Source organism: Gymnoscopelus microlampas (genome assembly GCF_963454915.1).
Source record: "Gymnoscopelus microlampas genome assembly, chromosome: 17".
NCBI lineage: Eukaryota > Metazoa > Chordata > Actinopteri > Myctophiformes > Myctophidae > Gymnoscopelus > Gymnoscopelus microlampas.
Window position 1 is genome coordinate 40,624,208 of NC_139954.1, and position 21,359 is coordinate 40,645,566.

General features: G+C 43.8%; 1 protein-coding gene across 3 annotated transcripts in view; it reads left to right on the forward strand.

The window, feature by feature from the left end:
- Positions 1-21,359, forward strand: part of erbb4b (erb-b2 receptor tyrosine kinase 4b) — a 623,270-nt gene that overhangs the window by 458,419 nt on the left and 143,492 nt on the right. For all 3 annotated transcript variants that reach the window (XR_014602804.1, XM_084085440.1, XM_084085441.1), the window contains exons 15-18: positions 5,047-5,201; positions 7,952-7,996; positions 14,104-14,236; positions 19,218-19,340. Coding sequence is in view for 2 of the 3 variants with exons in the window: in XM_084085440.1 (XP_083941566.1) it covers positions 5,047-5,201; positions 7,952-7,996; positions 14,104-14,236; positions 19,218-19,340 (456 nt within the window). In the remaining variant the exon portion in view is untranslated. The remainder of the gene's footprint in view (positions 1-5,046; positions 5,202-7,951; positions 7,997-14,103; positions 14,237-19,217; positions 19,341-21,359) is intronic.

Consider the following 21,359-nt stretch of genomic DNA (forward strand, 5'->3'; position numbering starts at 1 on the left):
AGTCGAATTATAGATACTCGTGGTCAAATATTACTCAACTACACGTGGAAGTTGCTCAGTCAAATTTGTACTTGAGTTAAAGTACTGCTTTTAAAAATACATAAGTATGCAAAAGTGCATGCTTTCAAAAGTACATAACAAAGTACATTTTTATATTAATGCCTTACTGTATTAAAATGTTGTTGTAAAATATTTCCCCCCAAAATTGAAAGACTTTCCAGAATAAAAAAACAAACAAAAACAAAACAATAATAGTGAAAATTGCAGATCTACCAGCTCACAACGACACACTGAGCTTGTTGATCTGTTATTTTCCACATTTTCGGTGGTATACTGTAATAGTAGAATGAATTCATCCTCACGTTTGTGCCGAATCTGGGGGGGAATGAAATCAATGGTGTATAAGGCAATTGTCTCAGGCCAACCGGGGATTAGAGGTGATGTGTGCAGCCAGCAGAGTCTGATACAATTTGATTACAACAATCATGTTATAGCGACAGACAGAGCCCCATAGCAATTATGTTACACCTTTCACCCAGTCGTTGGATGGCTCCGCCTAATGCCCTTTGTGATTGGCTGATTGGAACAAAAATGATAAACAGCCAAAAGACTGGCAGTTGGACTAACATGAAAGGACATAGTAGTTTCTTCTTTTCAGAGATTAGCGGAGCGATCACGTCAGGTTATTTATGAGCCAAATACTAGGGGACAGAAGTCCCCAGCTGAGTGTGCTCTACTGTCAATAGTTTCAGAGGATAGACGGGTGCAGACTCTCAGTGAACAGTCTATAGAATAGGTTATTTAGTTAAGGCATATGCCTATGTGCCTATCCTGTTTGGTTTTAGATGGTAAAGAAAGAGTAGCCTACGACACACGCTGGATTTTATATTTTATATTGAGATAAAGACGAGAACAAAATGCGTGTTGACGCATTTCCTGATTGTGGTAACAGAATGATGCAATGTACTTTGCCAAGCTTTCATGGATTACTTTCTTGACTTCCGCAACTTGGCTTCTGCTATCTACGGACGTCCAAAGTATTTAGCGGACAAACATGTATGTTGAGGCCATTTAGACTGTGACCACATCCAAAAGAAAACGAGAGAAAAAATAGTGAAACCGAAGCACCTTATCAACTCCGAATTGAAGGTAATGTAATATAACCAACCAGCCATGAAAGGTTTTGTATTGACTGTCTGCTGTTGCACAGTTACTGCATATACTAAATATGCCATTACGTTGCAGACATGGCAGTGGATGTGTACTATGCAGTGGCGTAACTATAGACGGTGCAGGCGGTGCAAGAGTGGCACCTTGTCTCCAAAAGAGAAATTGGCCGTTGCCTTCAGGGCCCATTCTGACGTTAACACGGCCCTGATTCCGGTTCCCAAACTCATGACTGCCACAACCCGTTAATTAATTCAGTACAATGTTAAAGTGGTGTTAAGGGTAATTAGGTTCACAGTCAGGGTTTGTAAAACTTTTAGTATATTACAAGATACAATAGGCACTGAGAACAGCATGAGCTGCTAAAGCCTTTGAGACAGTCTGCTGTGTCAGTCGAGAGGATGAACACATGTATTACCTCACTCTTTTCTCTCCTCTCTTCTGTAATCTTCTCTCCTCATCTCAAAAGGACTTCTCTCTGACAATAAGTAACTGGCCTCACACTCACTTCCTGGTGGTTGATTCACAAGCAATATGGCCACGCACGCGAGAGAGACACACACACACACACACACACACACACACACACACACACACACACACACACACACACACACACACACACACACACGCGATCGCTGTAAATCAGATTAATAGCACCAACATGCTGGTCGTTCGTTTTAATGGCTGCTGGGGATGTGTATTATCCCTGCTTCTGGTCAAACTGAATTAACATATGCATTTCCCCACACACATCACTACACAAGCATCACATTCTTTTAGCTACAGAGACGTCCCGCCTTAGGCCTAGCATGTGCGAATAGGGGAAGGGGAATCAGATTAGCTAATAGGTTGATGACTGCTCTCCCCCTGGGCTCAAGTCTGGCCATCTGAGCAGCAATCAGCTGGGTGAAGCTGAAAACAGAATTTCCCCCGCGGGATCAATCAAATAGGTCTAAATGAATGAATTAACATAAGGTGGTGTATGTTGCAGGTCCCTGCGCTACAACATGTAAACCAAAGTTTTGTGCTATTTGGGCAGAAAGATATATTACTGCTGATACCTGTGCTACTTGCACCTCCCAAGACAATGGCACATTTGGCCACGCCGCCGTATGTGTATCTCAAAGAACACACACACACACACACACACACACACACACACACACACACACACACACACACACACACACACACACACACACACACGCCGTGTACACCAGCTGCTGCAGGGCGAGGAAGCGAGTAGGAGACAAATCCCTATTTACAGCAGACTATTTGGACAGAGGCAGGCTGCATCCCTCTCTCTCTATGTGTGTTGTCCAGATATATACTGCCTGGACCAAAGCACCATTTGTTTTCCGTGTCACATTAGTTGGCTGGCTGACAACAGGGATGTGATGAGGTTATCAGATATACGACCAGGGTGGGCACTGGGCACGCATGCACAAACACAAACAGGTGTTTGTGTGAATAATGCGCTTGTTCGCACACACACGTTTGCAGTGGTGTAAAGTTACTAAGTATATTTACTCAAGTACTGTACTTAACCTTGGAGTGTCGGGAACCCCATTTGGGGTTCTTGTTTCTATGTACAGTATATAGCAACGTACATTTGTTGTAATTTTTTAATAAACATTTGAAGTTTTTCAGAAAACGTAGGTCAGGATTTAGAAGGCGTTTTTAGAATCGGCCTAGATGGGTTAAGTACAATTTTGAGGTATTTTAGGAATATATCCAATATTCAGTACTTTTACTTCTACTCGATAACATCTCAGAGGCAAATATTGTACTTTATACTCCACTACAATTATTTGAAAACTTATAGTTACTATTTTGATTATTACAAGTAAGACGCGCAAACGCTGGAAGCGAACGCAGCTCGAAATATGTTGCAGGTGTGTGCATTTTAATCAGAGCATTGTCTACATTCCTGCGTTCTTCATGGCCACAATGTAGTGCAGGCGTCTGTGTGTGTGTGTGTGTGTGTGTGAGAGAAACCCTGCTCGGCACTCTGGCGCACTCTGGAGGCTGCACACAGGCAGTGCACGCACACAGACAGACAGACACACACACAAGCCGAGCAGGATTTCATAGTAAGCTCCACTTGGGCGGCACGTTCGCAATTACAAAACATACATTATCCACTTCAGCCCTATATACATTTCGACCATTTGAAAATACCCGATCTACTGGCTCACAATGTGTCGCGACGCATTGTGAGCTTGTAGATCTGCTATTTTCAAAAGACGGCGGTATTATGAATGCTATTTGTAAAATGTTTTGCCATTTTAACCGTAAGCCTAAAGCCGCTGCATGACACCACCGCGCAACTAAGTATCAATCAGACATAACTCTAAACCCTAAACCTTACCTCTAAATATCTAATTCTAACCCCCAACCTGAATATTCTCCTTATTACTGTAAAGCCTAAATCTGCAAGTCCTTTGTAACCATGAAACAACCATTTTTCTTGTGAGGAGGACACAGGAAAATGGTCCTCACAATGTGTACAGTATGTCTCAAATTCCACCGCACACCCCTACACACACACACACACACACACACACACACACACACACACACACACACACACACACACACTCACACACACACACACACACACACACACACGCACACAGACGGTGTCTGTGCGCTCACAAATAGCTGTGGGTGGGTAGGCACTCATACTGTGTCAGGTGATGGAGTGTCGGGCTCATTGCTAAATCTGGAGAGATTCTCCATTTGCATACTTATATCAGGGCAGATGCACACACGCATACACACACACACACACACACACACACACACACACACACACACACACACACACACACACACACACACACACACACACACACACACACACACACACACACATGCACTAGGTTATGTATGAATGAGCACTCGCCTGCAACATGCATCCACATACTAAATTGTATTTATCTGCGTTTGCTATCCTCCCACTGCCCGAGGGCTGATGTTTATTAAAGTGTGTGTGTGTGTGTGTGTGTGTGTGTGTGTGTGTGTGTGTGTGTGTGTGTGTGTGTGTGTGTGTGTGTGTGTGTGTGTGTGTGTGTGTGTGTGTGTGTGTGTGTGCGCGCGCGCTAGCATCTTGTGTGGACGCAACAATGTGTTTGATAATCAGACACATGTAACCGGCTGACTCAATATCGGATTGCATTAATATTTTTTATGTCCTTTGTATGCTTGTATTTATGAGGACATAAACTAAACTGTTCAGGGTGTGTGTGTGTGTGTGTGTGTGTGTGTGTGTGTGTGTGTGTGTGTGTGTGTGTGTGTGTGTGTGTGTTTGTTTATTTATTTGTTTGTATAGTTTATGTGTGTACACGTGTGTGACCTTGTTATGTGCAGGGGTCTTGCATGGGATGCTCGACTGCCTCTCCTGTGTTTGTGTGTGTGTTTGCGCTTGTGCGCGTGCGTTAGTTACATTTAATTGACATGCGCTTTTATCTGGTTATACAGAGCCTTTGTTAGCCCTGTGCTAGACCTCTCCTATCCTCCGTCTCCTCTCCTCTCCTCTGTCTCCCCCACCCACCTCTATTAGCTCCATAAATCCTTCTCTAGGAGGATTGTTATGGTCATTGTGTGTTGCTGTGAGCGATGGTTATTATCTATCTCTTCTGCTCACCGCTACTTTATGTGTCTCGTCTGCTCTCCTCCCCTTTCTGCTCCCTTTCTCCTCTGCTGCTGCTGTTGTTGTTATTACTCTGTATCTGTCTGTCTGTCTGTCTGTCTGTCTGTCTGTATGTATGTACGTCTGACCTCTCTCTCTCTCTCTCTCTCTCTCTCTCTCTCTCTCTCTCTCTCTCTCTCTGTCTCTCTCTCTCTCTGTCTCTCTCTCCCTCCCTCCTGCAGGGTCCAGAACATTGTGTAAAGTGTCTTCACTTTAAGGACGGCCCAAACTGCGTGGAGAAGTGCCCCGATGGCCTACAGGGTGCCAACAGCTTCATATTCAAGTACGCCGAGTCCAACAACGAATGCCATCCCTGCCATGGCAACTGTACCCAGGGGTAAGTCACCTGTGTGTATGCAAATCATCTGTGTTAGTGTACAAGCGTGCATATGTGTGTACGTATGTATGCCAGTACATGTGTGTGTGTGTGTGTGTGTGTGTGGGGGAGGTATATTTTTGGCCAGATATCCCACAAGTTAATTAAAATTGGCCCGTCAAGTAGGCCAGATGGTCCGCGGTCAGGTGTGGCATAGCCCTGCGCAGCATGTTACAATACAATTTACACTTACCAGCTAACAGGAAAATGTAGCCTAACTATACCAGGGAATTGTAGGTATATGGTCACCCGAAAATACAGCACACTCCATATGCACAGTACAATCCTCAGTGTTCAATTAACTGAGAGTTTACTAAATGTATCCACATTTGGTTACATTTTTACACTCTTACAGTTGCTATTCAGAGTAAAGATGGATTCATTTGGAGCATGTAGCTGCCTTAAAGCCAGCTACAAATGTACTTAGGCTATTCACCTAAAGTCGCTTATTTAGAAGACACCATCATACTCCTTTGAGGGTTGACCCTGCCTCCCTCTGGTTCCCATGGGGTGGGTGGGTGGTGAGTAAAAACATCTATAGGTGTGCCGAAGTGACCGCCTCACCGCCTTTTGTAGTAATCCACCTACCCAGCTAGGTGGGCAGGAGGGTGGATTCATTTGGAGCATGTAGTTGCCTTTACACTCTCTTGAGTTACAGACCGGGGGTCCATTTGGTTCCTATACTGTAGCTCTTAAGTGAGTTACTTAACACTTTTGCTGTGTAGAGAAAGGCCACACACAGAGGTGGTGGGAGAGGCCAGCAGCAGACTGTGTGTCTGCCGGTCATCCAGAATGCTGATGTGAACGTTCTTCCCAGACAGAGTACAGCTGCTGACTCAGCAGAAATGGTCAATCGAGACAAGCACCTTGACTAAGACCAGGATCAGTGAGGAGAACACCTCTGAATGCTAACTGGAAATGCTCAATAATACACAAAAAGGCTGTGCTGTCGTACAGTAATTAACCGAATAAGACATGAGGGCGATTCTATACGAATGTCTTCTAAATCCTAACAGTTTTCTGAAAAAACGTATGTTGCTATGTCAGTGGTTCTCAAACTTTTTCATGTCAAGGACCATCAAAATTATATGTATTTAGCCACCGACCCCCATCTCAAAATATGTTGCGCCAGGGACCCCCAGAAGCAAAGATTTGAGTCAATGTTTTATGTTATATATTCAAAGATTTGCACACATTTTCAAGATCTTTCAAAAATAGCAGATCTACAGTACAAGCTCATAGCTTGTATACCTGCTATTTTTGAAGAATTGTGACACACACTCATATAGTTAAAATCTAAAATGACACAGATGCTTTCCCGGTTTCAAGGGTTAAGAGATACAGAGACTACCAGTGCTTCTCAACCTTTTTAATTTCAGAGACCCCCAGGTTGATTGCAATTTATAATTTTTATCCCAGTCTACGCTATAAAATGAACTCTGAACTCGTTCCATTTGTACACTCTCAGAGTTGTATACCTTTACGGGTCCAATCCAACAAACCTGTGAAATTCGTTTCACGGCACGGAGAGAGAGAGAGAGAGAGAGAGAGAGAGAGAGAGAGAGAGAGAGAGAGAGAGAGAGAGAGAGAGAGAGAGAGAGAGAGAGAGAGAGAGAGAGAGAGAGAGAGAGAGAGAGAGAGAGAGAGAGAGAGAGAGAGAGAGAGAGAGAGAGAGAGAGAGAGAGAGAGAGAGAGAGAGAGAGAGAGAGAGAGAGAGAGAGAGCTGGCAGGACATGATTCAGTATTTAATTCCACAGGGTGGGCTTCCTGAGTGACAGGAGAGTGGGAGGTTAAAATATTTTTCAAAATAGTACAAAATGCCTGAAAAGAGCTTGTAGAAAGTCTTTAAAAACTGTTCCCCTATAATGACATGCCCAAAATACAATTATTTCATTACACTGTCAATTATCAATTGATACCCTCATAATTATTACATCGATTATTTTAATCAACTGTTCCACCCCTACAGTGAAGGAGGGAGTGAGGGAAGGAAATAAAGAAAGAAAGTAAGAAAGAAGGAGGCCAGGAAGGAGAGAAAAATAAGCAAGAGGGCAGGTGTGCCATGTACTGCCATGTAGGCAGTGTGAAGGAAACGCAGATCAGAGAGAGAGGGAATAGCAGACAGAAAGAAGTAAAGAGAGAGAGAGAGAGAGAGAGAGATTAATTCCTCTCTTCTCGTACACAGTGTTGTCAAGTCAGCAGACGTGCTTTGACACAGAATCCTGTCATCTCTTACACACACACACACACACACACACACACACACACACACACACACACACACCTTTTGACAGGCGTGCAGCTTTGATGTGTTTCCGGCAGACAGGTGTGTTGCTGTAACACACATTATTTGTCACCCACAAATAAATGGATGACACATGACTCACTGGCTTTACTGGGTGGTTCTCAAAGCGGGTTTCCCCCAGGGGTCCTTGGGGGGGGGGGGTTCCAGGGGGTCCCCAGCTAAATGGCTGATAGTTAGAAACCAAATGGACCCTTACAGGTCTGTGTACTTGGTTCCATTTGTACACTCTCAGAGTTATGGTGGTCTCTGTGGCCTCTAATGCATGCCCACCGGGGGGGGTCCTTGAAATAAAACTAAAAAGGTTTGAGAACCACAGGTTTAGTGATCGACACGTGTTGAATTACAGATATATATGTAGACAGTTCTCGGATAATGATTATGTGATGTCTTTTCTCCATTTATCCAGGTGTGTTGGGCCAAGACTGCAAGACTGTATTGGCTGGATGGACAGGTACCATATTCCCCCCCACACACACACACACACGCGAGCGAGCACGCTCGTATAACTCTATTTCATATTTCATGTTTTATTTTTCCTAAATCAATGGCCCTATTGCAGACTTTGGCGTATGACAGTGTCACACAACAACAGTCGGAAGAAAATAGCCGATCTACAAGCTCACAACAAGTCACATCGTGCTATTTCCGCCACATACACGCACGCACGCACGCACGCACGCACGCACGCACGCACGCACGCACGCACGCACGCACGCACGCACGCACGCACGCACACACGCACACACGCACACACGCATGCATACGCACACGCACAGTGATTAATGAGTAGCTCAGAGGCCTCAAAGTCCCCACATGTGTGTTTTTGTACATGTGTCCCTTGTGCCTGCCATGTATACTTCGCAGTGCGACTGTGTCCCGCGCCGTAAAATAGCCGATCTACAAGCTCCCGGCGCTCCACAACGCGTCGCCTCGCGAGCTTGTAGATCTGCTATTTCCAGCGCGGGACACCGTCGTGCGACTTATAAGTATAAATCCGGCTTTAAATGCCTCGTATGCACATCACGCTCCCCCGGCGGATCTTGATGAATTGTCGGCGCGTTATCTTTGTTCTTGCGCCGGGGTTGAGAGGGCGTGACTCTTGGGGCGTGGTGGGAAGGGGTAAGGGGTGGGTTGTACACGAGAGGGTGGGGGGGACAAGGGAACAATGGCGGCCTTGTGGGAGGTCGTCGAGGAGAAAAAATAAACGAAGATGCACGGAGGGCTTTTTTTGTGGCCAGGGACAGCACAGCACAGCTGGTGAAAGTACAATACCAATGGGTCACAGGAGAACAGAGGCACGTACGCCCGCCCGCACGCACGCATGCACGCACGCACACACAGATTGTAGAACAGTAGAGAGTTAAACAGAATAGGACCAAGCAATTGTGGCAGAACTGCAGCTGCAAGGATCTACATTACAGAGACAGAGGCAGGCAGGCAGACAGACAGTGGTGTAAAGTAACTACTGTAAGTACATTTACTCAAGTACAATTCTGAGGTATTTTTTACTTTACTTTTGTATTCCAATTTTCAATACTTTCACTTCTACTCCACTGCATCTCAAGTAGGAAACTTGTACTCCATTACAATTATTTGAAAACTTTAGTTACTAGTTACTTTGTAGATTTTGATCTTTTACTAAAGACCGGGGGTGTGAGGGGAAAGGATCAAAAGTACCATGGCGTTAAGGAGAACTCCTAACGCTATGGACCAGAGCTAGATCCAATATGCTTTATTATTTAGTCACAAGCTTGTGTTAATACTTTTCATTGGTTCAATATTTATGAAACCCACAGACACCATTTTCACTGTCCAAATGTGTCTAAAATTGAGAAGCTCACATGGTGTGGTGGGCCTGTATGTAGACGGTATTGCACAGCGCTCTTACACGACGAAGTAGTAGGGCATTCATTTACAGGGGGAAAAAAAACAGAGTTTCTGCCTGCCAGCACAAAGTAATAGTCAATGAGAGTAGGAGTGGGGGGGGGGGGGAGAGGGGGAGAGGGGGAGAGGGAGAGAGGGAGAGAGGGAGAGAGGGAGAGAGAGAGAGAGAGAGAGAGAGAGAGGAAAGACAGACAGAGAGAGATGGAATTCTATAGATAGACTGTGAAAAGCCCATTCTTCGCGACGCGTTTCAAGCTTGTGGATCTACTACTTTTGCTGCTTTTGTGTGATTTGTATGATCAAGTATAGGGTGTTAATTTACGATAAAACACCAAAAGTTAGAATATGGAGATACAAGGTTTCTGCCCGACGGCCTCGATCGTTCAGCCTCCTCAGTGTAATAAAAGTAACAGTCAATGACAGTTAGTAGTAGTAGAGAGAAAGAGAAAGGAAAGACAGACAGAGATGGCATTCAATAGATAGACTAAGAAAAGCCCATTCTGCTGGCCTATCGGTCCATCTATCGATCTGCTGCTCGGTATCCTGAACCTGTTACAGCACAGAGTAGACGGACCAGCATGCTGTAGAAGCAAGCAGGAAAGGCGGCCTGTGTTGCCATGTATGCTTATTATAAGCGACTTTGGGCTTGTTTTTTCTGAAGTCGCTTAGGCCTGTCACAATTATTACATAATCGCGTAATCGCATTTATTTGAGATAATCACAATAATTGCATAATAATGATATATAATAATTATATATAATATATATATATATATAATATATACAATTTTCAAAAATAGTGGAAATAGCAGATCTACAAGCACAAAACGCGCCGCAATGCCACACGTTTTGAGCTTGTAGATCGGCTATTTCCACTATTAATGTTTATTTTTAAGTATAACGTACTTAAATATGTGTTATTTGCCCTGTGCAACTGTGGTTCTCAGACATATTCATGTCAAGGAAGGACCCCCCCCAAAATGAATATGTAGTTGTCCCACGGCACGTATCCCCATCTGAAAACATTTAGATAGTGAAAATGGCAGATCTATAAGCAGATGTTACGTAACGCCTCGTGAGCTTGTAGATCGGATATTTTTCAAATAGCCCGCTGCATATATAGGTGCTCATGTGGCCTATTATAGTCGCCTCTTTTTGGGTTTTGTTTTCATAGACCTGGTTGCTTTGTTCTCACACAAAATCTGGCAACGCTGGAAGTCGAGGTGGGGGCGGGGGTGGGGGGGGTTTGTGTGGCAGTGTAGAGAGACCCGATAAACATCTTACGCCCGTGGCGGTATAAAAGGCCCCTCCGGTCTCTCTTTGACGGGATTAAAAGAGCTCTCAATCCTCTGATAGTGGCCGTGCGAGGGAGGGCGGGGGGAGGGCGGACCGGACTGGACGGATAAACACTTCCGCTGCTCTTATCTCACCTCAGATAGCTCTCCCGTGGCCGGTGGTGGAAAATAACTAAGTACATTTACTCAAGCACTGTAATTAAGTACAATTTTCGGATACTTTTACTTGAGTATGTCCATTTTCCGATACTTGATTATTTATTTACTTCTACTCCTCTACATCTCAGAGGCAAATATTTGTACTCCAATTCTTTGAAAACTGTATTTAGGGGCATTGATTTACAAAAGAACACAAAAAGTTAGAATATGGAGATAATAGGTCTCTGCCGGACAGCAACGATATGGTAGTATCGCTACTTTTATTTAAGTAAAACATATGTGAGTACTTATCCCACCAGTTACCACCAGTGTTCTTATCACATCTCAGATAACTCTCTTCTCTCCCGACAGGAAGCGACACAGCATGCTATAGCCAGTGAACTGTCCCCGGCCTGACTTCGCCCGTACCGCGCGTCTCATGTATCTGTTGGCTTTTGAACGCGTTTTGACACACAGGGCTTATCTGAGGCCAGGGATTATAAGGAGCTGCAGTGTAATGTGAACCAGGCTATAAGGAGCTGTAACAGACCCACGCAACGGCTCATTGTGATAAGCACGGATCGCGTGTTGCGTCGAAAGAAGTGGTTCTGAAACCTTTTCCATGTCAAGGACCCCCATCTAAAAATTTAAAAAATGTTGTGCCAGTGACTTCCAGAAGCAAAGATTTGAGTAAAAAAATATTTGCTTAAAAAAAATATATACATATTCAAAGATTTGCACACATTTTTATTTTTTTTCAAAAATAGCAGATCTACAAGCTCATAGTGTGGCATGAAGTGATGCGCTTTGAGCTTCAATATCTGCTATTTTTCAGTAACCAAAGTATAACATATGGTTAAAATGATTATGATGCTATATTAACACATTTTTGTTGGGAACCCCCTGGTATCTGATATTTTTGAAAATATTTGAAAAATATTGAACATTTTGGAAACTTTTGAATGGGGTCCCTGGCACAAAACCTTTTCAGATGGGTCCTGCACGACAATGTAGTTCACATATACACTGCTCTATAGACTTTACAGGGAGAATTCAGGAAAAGTGAAGAGAAGTGTGAAGAGGTCAGTCATGTCTGTACATCGAAGTTAGTTCGCTGCTAAACATTGTCGTACAACGAAATATAGGATTAGAATTCAATCTATCTATCGTGAACATAGGAGCAGTCTATCGGTGAACTACAGAGATCTCAAATGGTTGCCCTTTTTACACTCTCCACTTAGGCCACATTACTGAAATCCCCCCCAAAAAAACTGCACATAGTGGCTGACATTACAAAAAGTCACCAAACGGCTCTCTCTCTCTCTCCTTGCCATTTTGTAGTAATACTGTAATTATGTGCACGCTGCACTCTCTCCACTCCACAACCACCAGAGCCTCTACAACCTGGCACTTTTTCTCTTTCTGTTCCAACCAGAGAGAGAGAGAGAGAGAGAGAGTGGAGGAGAGGAGGTGGAAAAGATCAGGAGTTATAATACTTTGGCTGAAGCCAGTTGAGTGTGATAATTTAATGGGCACATCACCTCAACCCTCTCTGTCATCTGTCATTGCAGGTGAGAGCTTTTTGCCTGTTGCTCTACAGCAGAACTCACCTCAAATTAGTCCCCTGGCTTTCATTAAACAGAGAGTGTAACTATGTTTTTTTTTTTCTCTTTCATTTTTTTTATCCCACAATTTTGTAGCCCTTTTTCACCCGGTGCCAATTATCTAAGTGATCCTTGGCGCTACACTCCCCCCGCCAGCCTAGGGAGCCCAGAGCCGAGGTCATGCCTCCTTCAATGCATGAGAGCCAACTGACCTTCTTGTCACCTGACAGGGGGGAGGTTCCCCGGTAGGACGTAGCGCGTGGAAGGAACACGTTATTCCAGAACTCGTTATTCCACGTTAACCTAGCCTGACACTCAGCCTGAATTTTCATTTCGTTTCACTCCATTATTCAGTCTGAAAGCCATCTCAATTGAGCCTATTTCTGAGATGGGGGCGTGGCCAAAGTTTTGTTTTCAAAGACTCTTTGGCGATCGGCTGTCATGGGGGAGGTGGTATAGTGACCAGGATTACTACATGTTTTTGTGAGGGTATTAACTACCCTAGTAGACACGGGGGGAACATGCAAACTCCACACAGAGTAGGCCCTTTCGCCAACCCCACCTAGGGTATGGGCGCTGATGACGCCGAGGAGAAGACACGCCCCCCAGGGCCCCCAGTAACTACGTTTTAAATGGTCAAGCATTGGAAAAAGGTCTCTGTCGCCGTGCACAGTTTATTGTCGGATCGGCCTTCGGATACAAGCAATGTTTTCCCAACAAACACACTGTACACAAAACGATTTATTTTACTGTAACTCATGCAAGCTTACTGTTTGCAGACCGTTGTCTTTAAGTTCTCCAAGCAAGCTTTGTCTTCATAGAGGGTCAGCAACATGTGATTTTAATACTGTACACATTGCATCGTACTGTATATCCCATAGAAGGGCACATCAGCCAGCTCCTACAGTATGTGGTTAACAAAGTACTCAACACCGCCATTTTTATGTTCACATTTCTCCCCCTTTGTGGAGTATAGTGGATAGGGGTGTGCCGATTTCACGAAACGATACGATACGATATTTGGCTCACAACTTCGATACGATACGCACTTTTTTTATTATGAAAATATATGGAGGAGAAAAAAAGAAAATGCAAACAAATAATTCTGTTTTTGCATTATTCAGACATGCAAACTTGTAGCTTTTCAGCTACAATAGCCGTTTTGAATCCAAATAGTATGACACCTGACCCGAAAAAAAAACATGTTGTCACTCTTTTCACTTCGGGGCCGTTTGCATGCCTGATTATTATGATTGTAAATGATTGTATGATTGTTTTTTTTTTTTTTTTTTTTTTAAACGATATTTTTTTCCCCCAAAACGATACATATCGTCGCGAAAACGTATCGCGATATATCGCGGGACGATATATCGGCACACCCCTAATAGTGGAGTATAAAGTACTATACAATATTTGCCTCTGAGATGTAATGGAGTAGAAGTATTGAAATTTGGAAATACTCCAGTAAAGTAAAAACATACCTCACAATTGTGCGTAGGTACAGTAATTGAGTAAATGCACTCACTTATTTACTTTACACCGCTGGTGACCATACATTAAAAAAGAAAAAGTGGTAGTGAATGATGAAAACCTGGACATTTTAGTCACCGTGTAATCTCTCCTCTCCTTCTTCCCAGGACTCCGCTCATCGCAGCGGGGGTGATCGGCGGCCTGTTTGTGGTGGTGATCGTGGCGCTGAGCGTGGCCGTGTCCGTCCGCCGCAAGAGCATCAAGAAGCGGAGAGCCCTGCGGCGCTTCCTGGAGACAGAGGTGAGATTATGCCCCCCCCCCCTCCCTCCACCCACATACTAAAACAATGGATCCTTGCAGGTCTGTAACTCTGAGAGTGTTCGAGTGGAGCCAAATGGACCCTTTACGGGTCAAGTAAGTATTTAAAATCATTAACACTGAGGATTTTGCAAAGTAGATTGGGGTCCTACACCAAAAAAATAAAACAACTCACTCCCAAGACGACAAACAAGTGACCGGTTGGGACGGATTTGACCCAACGGTAAACGTTTGACTTCTCGGGGGTACCCGCAATTACGGGATATGAGATACGATTCTGTCAGGACATAACTGTTAATTGAGAGTGTACAAATGGAACCAATACTCTCAGAGCTACAGACCTGTAAAGGGTCCGATTCATTGTCATATACAATATGTCTGACAGCTGCATTATAGGCAGTAGAATTCTCGTGCTTCAGTCTTCCTCAGCAGTGTGGATAATAAAAATAAGATACAAGTGATGGGGATGAATAAGAGCAATACAAGCCCAAAAAAGCAATGACACATACACTCAAGAGGGAGAAGTTCTTGCCCTTTATTGAAGACTTGACTCTGTGTCATAGAGTATAAGTGTGAAAAAGTACAATTGAGGAGGCTGGAGAGGGGAGGAGAGGAGAGAACAGGAGAGGACAGGAGAGGAGAGGACAGGCACTTTGTTTCAACCAGTACAGGACAGGATGCCATTACAAGCTCCCAGCTGTTGAGAGTGAAGAGTGTGTTTTTGTGCTGGTAATGTTGTCAGTAATGAAGACATAGAGCCCTCATGGTTTTCATACTCTTACACACACTCTTCCCCAGCTGCATACACTCTCTGCCTGCTTTCTGTGAACAATAGCATCGGAATAGTTCCATGTGCACGCACGCAAGCACGCACGCTTTTAGATCTGCTACTTTTGATGCTTTTGAATTTGCATCGTTAAAAGTCACAGTTTTGGATGTATGAGGTTTCCACCCGACAGAGATGATACAATGCAAGCAAATGATTGCTTGATAGGCGCAATGCCTCTTTGAATCCTCTAACCTCTAACTTTGGATTAAAATCTATATCGTCAGCTGTCCAATTCATTCATCCGATTTACACAATTTAATTTACGCTTGTGATGAAAAGGAATAAAAATGTCATTTTTATTTTATTTACCAATGTGCCTTTTGTATTGAGTTAGTGTCTCATCTTCTTTGTGAAAGTTTGTTGACAGGCATTGGAACACAACAAAACTATCACTCACACACACACACACACACACACACACACACACACACACACACACACACACACACACACACACACACACACACACACACACACACACACACACTGTTATTACTATGCTTGTGAGGTCTAGCCTAACAAGGAGTATTTTACCAATGTTTTGTGCCAGGGGTTCCCTGGCACAAAACATTTTCAGATGGGGGTCCGTGGCCAAACATATCAATTTGGGGGTCCATGACACAAACAAGTTTGAGCCCGTAATCCCTCAGAGTAGCAGCGTAGGGTCACAATCCATCTCTATCTTTGGGTGGCTGGCTTCAGCACCATGGTATAGAGTGGGACACTGGACAGCTCCACTAGTGCTGCAGCTTATTATGGCTTTAACATCTTCAGCACCACCACTTGTGGACAGCTCCCAGTACACTGCAACTGCAGGCTGCTCTCAGCTACAGGGGAAACTGGCTTTTATTCCTTTTGCAAATCACTCACTGTCCCATTCTGTCCTCTCAAATAACACTATTGGTGAGGACATTCTAATCTTCACCATTAAAGCACGTCTACAAGTGCTGCCGACCAAGTTTAATTTGGCAACCTGCAACCTGGTATCCATCAGAACATGACCCACACTGTATTCACATGACAAAGAGACAGTCGCACACATCTTAAATGGCTGCAGCCACTATAAAGGACTGTACATTGCCAGACATGATCGTCTGGTGGATCTGGTCTCAGACAGAATCAGAGAAGTACAGGAAAGGACAACAAAAATGTATAAACACAGCACTGTAAAACTAGACTGGATTGATCACAATGACACACATGTCAATTCACTGCAAGATATTCCAAATACCCCAGATATTGTGTTCATTAATGAAATGAGAAAAAACGTTACTATCTTCGAAATAGGCTGCCCATTTGATTTGTATATGGACATTTGTTTTACATCCAAACGTATGAAATATCAGCCTATGGTGGAACGTATTATGGCCTTGGGATATAACTGTCAACTTATTGTCCTTGTGTTTGGGAGTCTGGGCCACGTCCACAAACTTGTGCTCCGCGGCATGCAATTAGGTGGATTGCAAAAGACAAATGCAAAAAAGTTGGCTAAATACTGTTCTGTCTCAGCTATTATGGGCAGTCTGTCTATCTGGAGAAGGCGATGTTTCATTTACCCTTGAGTGGCAAAAAAAACTAAAAAACAACAACTGTTGAATTTCTGTATATAGTATGTCATCAATTCGTTATCTTTTTTCCTCTGTGCGTTAAGCATGTGCAGCAGTTGTATCTGGTTTGCCCGTATAATGTGACCTTCTTCTGATCAATGTTTGGAAATATCATGTATTGCGCTTTTTGTGCAGATCCAAATAAAATAATTCAAGTGTGTGTGTGTGTGTGTTTGTGTGTGCGCATGCGCGTGCGTGTACTTGTGTTACTACACTTGTGATGGCCAAATGTCCCTTCAAGTATAGTAGAATTTGAGACATTGTGAGTATACCATTTTCCTGGAGGAGAAATGGCTGTTTTATGGTAAAATGTTCAGTTTGGGGTTAAGGTTTTGGCATTTAGAGGTTAGGTTTAGGGGTTGGGGGTTAGAGTTACGCCTGATTTATTTATAGCCAGTTGCGCACCAGTGCCCTGCACCACAAACCATATTCAATCCACAAGTTCATAACACGTCACAGCGCAATGTGTTGTTTGAGCTGGTAGAAATGGCAATCATAAAATGTCGATGTCCTTACAAGTATATAGTAATACGAACGTGTTTGCGTGTGTTAGCCTGTGTGTCAGCCTGCATCGCATGTCCTTGTGTATGTGGGTCCGTGTCTGCTCTTTGAATGTTGTGTCGGTATGTACAGTATCTGTTTGTCTGTGCATGAATGTCATATTTAAGTACCGCGTGCGTGCATGCACGTGCATGCGCGGGGCCTTCGTCCCTCCCCTCCCACCACCTCTCTCGCCCTCTCCTCTCCAGCCTGTGAAAGCTGATTTAGAATTCCATTTAAATGAAGAACAGCTATTGTTTTTTAATCAGACGGCCGCCGTGAGCTGGGGAACACGGGCTATGGACCAGAGAGCTGATTTACTATCCTCTCTCTCTCTCTCCCTCCCTCCCTCCCCTCTCCTACTGTCACCCTCCTTCAGTTATCCCCGCCTAACTCTCACAGTTTTTTTCCCTCTCTTTCTCACTCCTGTGTCTAATTCAACTTCTCTCATTCCTCCGCCGCCGTCTCGTTGTGTCTTCCGCCGCTCTCGCTCGCTTCGTCCGCCGCCCTCTCTCTCCCTCTTATAGTCTCTCGCTGTCTCGTTTTCTCATTCCATCTCTCTCTCTCTCTCCGTCTCTCCGTCCGCCGCTCCATTCCGCCACTTGAGCGGTAATGAAACAACGAGGGCATGAGCACGCTCCTCTTCAAGCGCTCGCAATTATCCAGCCCCCCCCCCCCTCACACCCCTCCCTCCCTCCCTCCCTCCCCGTGCTCTCCATTGTGCGAGTTTGTAAAGTTCAAGCTGCCTGAGCGAGCGGACTGAAAGGACAGACACATTGACTGAAGGGCCAAGGGATTGAATCAGCCACATTGATTGGGTTCACGGTACTGGTGTGATGAATGTCGCTTTATGCTGATTGACTGCACAGGTTGATTAGCCTTTTTTTTCTTTCTTTTCTTTTTTTCTCCTCACGAGGAGGATGCGTGTGGAGGAGACGGATAAGGAAACGGGACAAGTGTCTGTGTGACAAAACGTTACGACACCGCTGACCCACGAGACAATGATGTCGTTGTGTGTGTGTGTGTGTGTGTGGGGGGGGGCAGTGGTTTGACTGTAACTGAGTACATTTACTCGAGTATTGTACCTAAGTACAGTTTTGAGGTATTTTTACTTTACAGGAGCATTTCCGTTTTTCAGTACTTTTACTTCTACTCCACTACATCTCAGAGGCAAATATTCTACTTTTACTCCACTACAATTATTTGAACATTTTAGTTACTAGTTACTTTGCAGATATAAATTATTACATTATAAAACATACTTAAACCACTTTAGTCCTATTTTATACATACTGTAGGCTATTCAAAAATAGACGATCTGCAAGCTCACAACGTGTCACAACGCGATGCGCTGTGAGCTTGTAGATCTGCTATTTTCAAACATTTTTGTACTTTTACTTTTGTACTTTAAGTATATTTTGATGTCAATACTTGTGTACTTTTACTCAAGTAACATTTTGAACACAGGCCTTTTACTTGTATCAGAGTATTTCTACATTGCAGTATTGATACTTTTACCTAAGTAGGTTTCAGAGGGTCCCCAGCAGAATGAGTTAATATACTGTAGTGTAAATTTCTGTTCAACCACTTTAACCCATTTTGTACTTTGGTGTGAGCCGATCTACAGGCTCACAATGTGTCGTAATGTGACGCATTGTGAGCTTGTAGATCGGCTATATTTGAAACATTTAGAAAAATCTAGCAATATTTTTTAACTGTTTTGAATTGTTACGCAAATCATCTCTGAAGATTTTAAATATTTTTTTGATGGGGGTCCACGGCCAAAGACATATTAGTTTGGGAGGTCCTTGACATGACAAAAATGTTTGAGAAGCACTGTGTTCCTGAATCTGTGTGTGTGTGTGTGTGTGTGTGTGTGTGTGTGTGTGTGTGTGTGTGTGTGTGTGTGTGTGTGTGTGTGTGTGTGTGTGTGTGTGTGTGTGTGTGTGTGTGTGTGTGTGTGTGTGTGTGTGTGTGTGTGTTCCAGCTGGTAGAGCCCCTCACCCCCAGCGGCACGGCCCCCAACCAGGCCCAGCTGCGCATCCTCAAAGAGACGGAACTGAAGAGAGTGAAGATCCTGGGCTCCGGGGCCTTTGGGACCGTTTATAAGGTAACACTGGTGCTACTGGTGCACGCACCCCACCGCACGTGCACGCGCGCGCGCGCACACACACACACACACACACACACACACACACACACACACACACACACACACACACACACACACACACACACACACACACATAGAACACACACACACACACACACACACACACACACACACACACCACACACCACACACCACACACACAAACACACACACAAAATGTACTACTTGCTGAAGTAGTTTGTAGACATGCATGCACCTCTCAGTTGGCTCAGTGTCAAGGAAAGACTTTCTGCTTACTTGACTATTTAATTTACGAAAAAACATAAAAAGTTAAAATATGGAGGCAGGTTTCTTTCTGCTCGACAGCAAAGAAAACATAATAGACTTCTCCCAGCTTCTCCTCAGGGTGGGAGTGAGATAACACCCTGATGAGGTCATCAGTCTGAGGCTGCATGGGAGTGAGAGAGAAAGAGAGAGAGAGAGCGTGTGAAAACCTGGAGCTAGAATAAACACAAGGAGCATTCACATTCACAAATGGACATCGTTGCTGTCGAGCAGAAAACTTTTATCTCCATATTCTAACTTTTTGCCTTTTTTCGCCTTACTTGATCACACTACAGCGTCGCGCAAAAGTAGCAGATCTGCAAGCTCGAAACGCTGCGCGAATCGATCTGCTACTTTTTTATTTAAATCCTGAAAAGTAACGGACAGTTAAAGTTTTGGTCATATGCGGTTTCCATGCCATTCTGCTGGCACACACATGCAGTGGTTCTACCCCATCTGAAAATAGTTTGTCCCCATACAAGATTTGTGTTGTTAAAACGAAAAGTCTTTATTTTTAAATAGCCGACCTCTCTCGCCGATCGTCTATTTTTGGTCAATGCCCCCCCACCCCAGAATGGTGATGCTGGGGTTGAAGTGGTTAAACGTCTATAATATAAGTATAAACGTAATGTTGTGTAAAGCGACTTTGAGTACCAAGAAAAGCGCTCTATAAATTGGATGTATTATTATTATAAAGTTATTTTTAATCTGTCATAACGGAAACTGATATTCTCTCACGTTGTCCTTGTGAGATACTGCAGGGGGAAAGATATAATTATACATATCTACGTACCGTAATATGATAATAAATGTAAGCCGTCAACGCTGTCTCACAAAAAAAAGTCATATTTTGACTTTTTGGGACAATTTTGACCAAACGTCAACATGTGACGTGAAGGAGGGGAAAAAAAGTCACACTATGACTTTCACGGAATATATGATTTACAATTCTGTGCCTACCGTGGCATAACTCTGACGGCGCTGAGTCGGCTCAAAGCGGACTTCGCAACGCTCGGCATGGTGACTAGCTCGACTAAGCTCGTTCGCCGGTGCCTCCCGTGGTTCAAGTCCGCTTGAGACGGTTTGCCTATGTCGTTTTTACATTACATTACATTACAGTCATTTAGCAGACACTTTTATCCAAAGCGACTTACAATAAGTGCATTCAACATACTGTAGGTAGGGAACAAAACTACTAATCACCAGAAGTCTTAAGTGCATTTCCTGCAAAAACAAGCCACCAAGAGTATACCTAGCGCTAAGGTAAAAGTGCTATATATCAGCTACATACTTTCTTAAACAGATGAGACAAAATATCAAAATCAAATAAGCACGAGCTAATACAAAAAGTGTATCGACTAAACAAGATCCAATAAAGCAGTACAACAATAAAACAAGAGTTCGTACAACTAGTTAACAACAAGTAAGCCAGGCAAAGAGGAAGGGTAGTGTTTCCTGAAGAGGTGGGTTTTCAGCCTGCGGCGAAAGATGGGCATTGACTCTGCTGTCCTGACATCAGTGGGAAGTTCAGTCCACCACTGTGGGGCCAGAACAGAAAAAAATGTGTCGATCGACCAACAGTTATAAAACATATATTTTAACAGTGGGGATTGAGACAGTGTTGGTGCCGTGGATGAAAAAGTTATTTACAGGAGTGCCTTGAGCGAAAAAAAAGAGTTTGAGAACCATTGC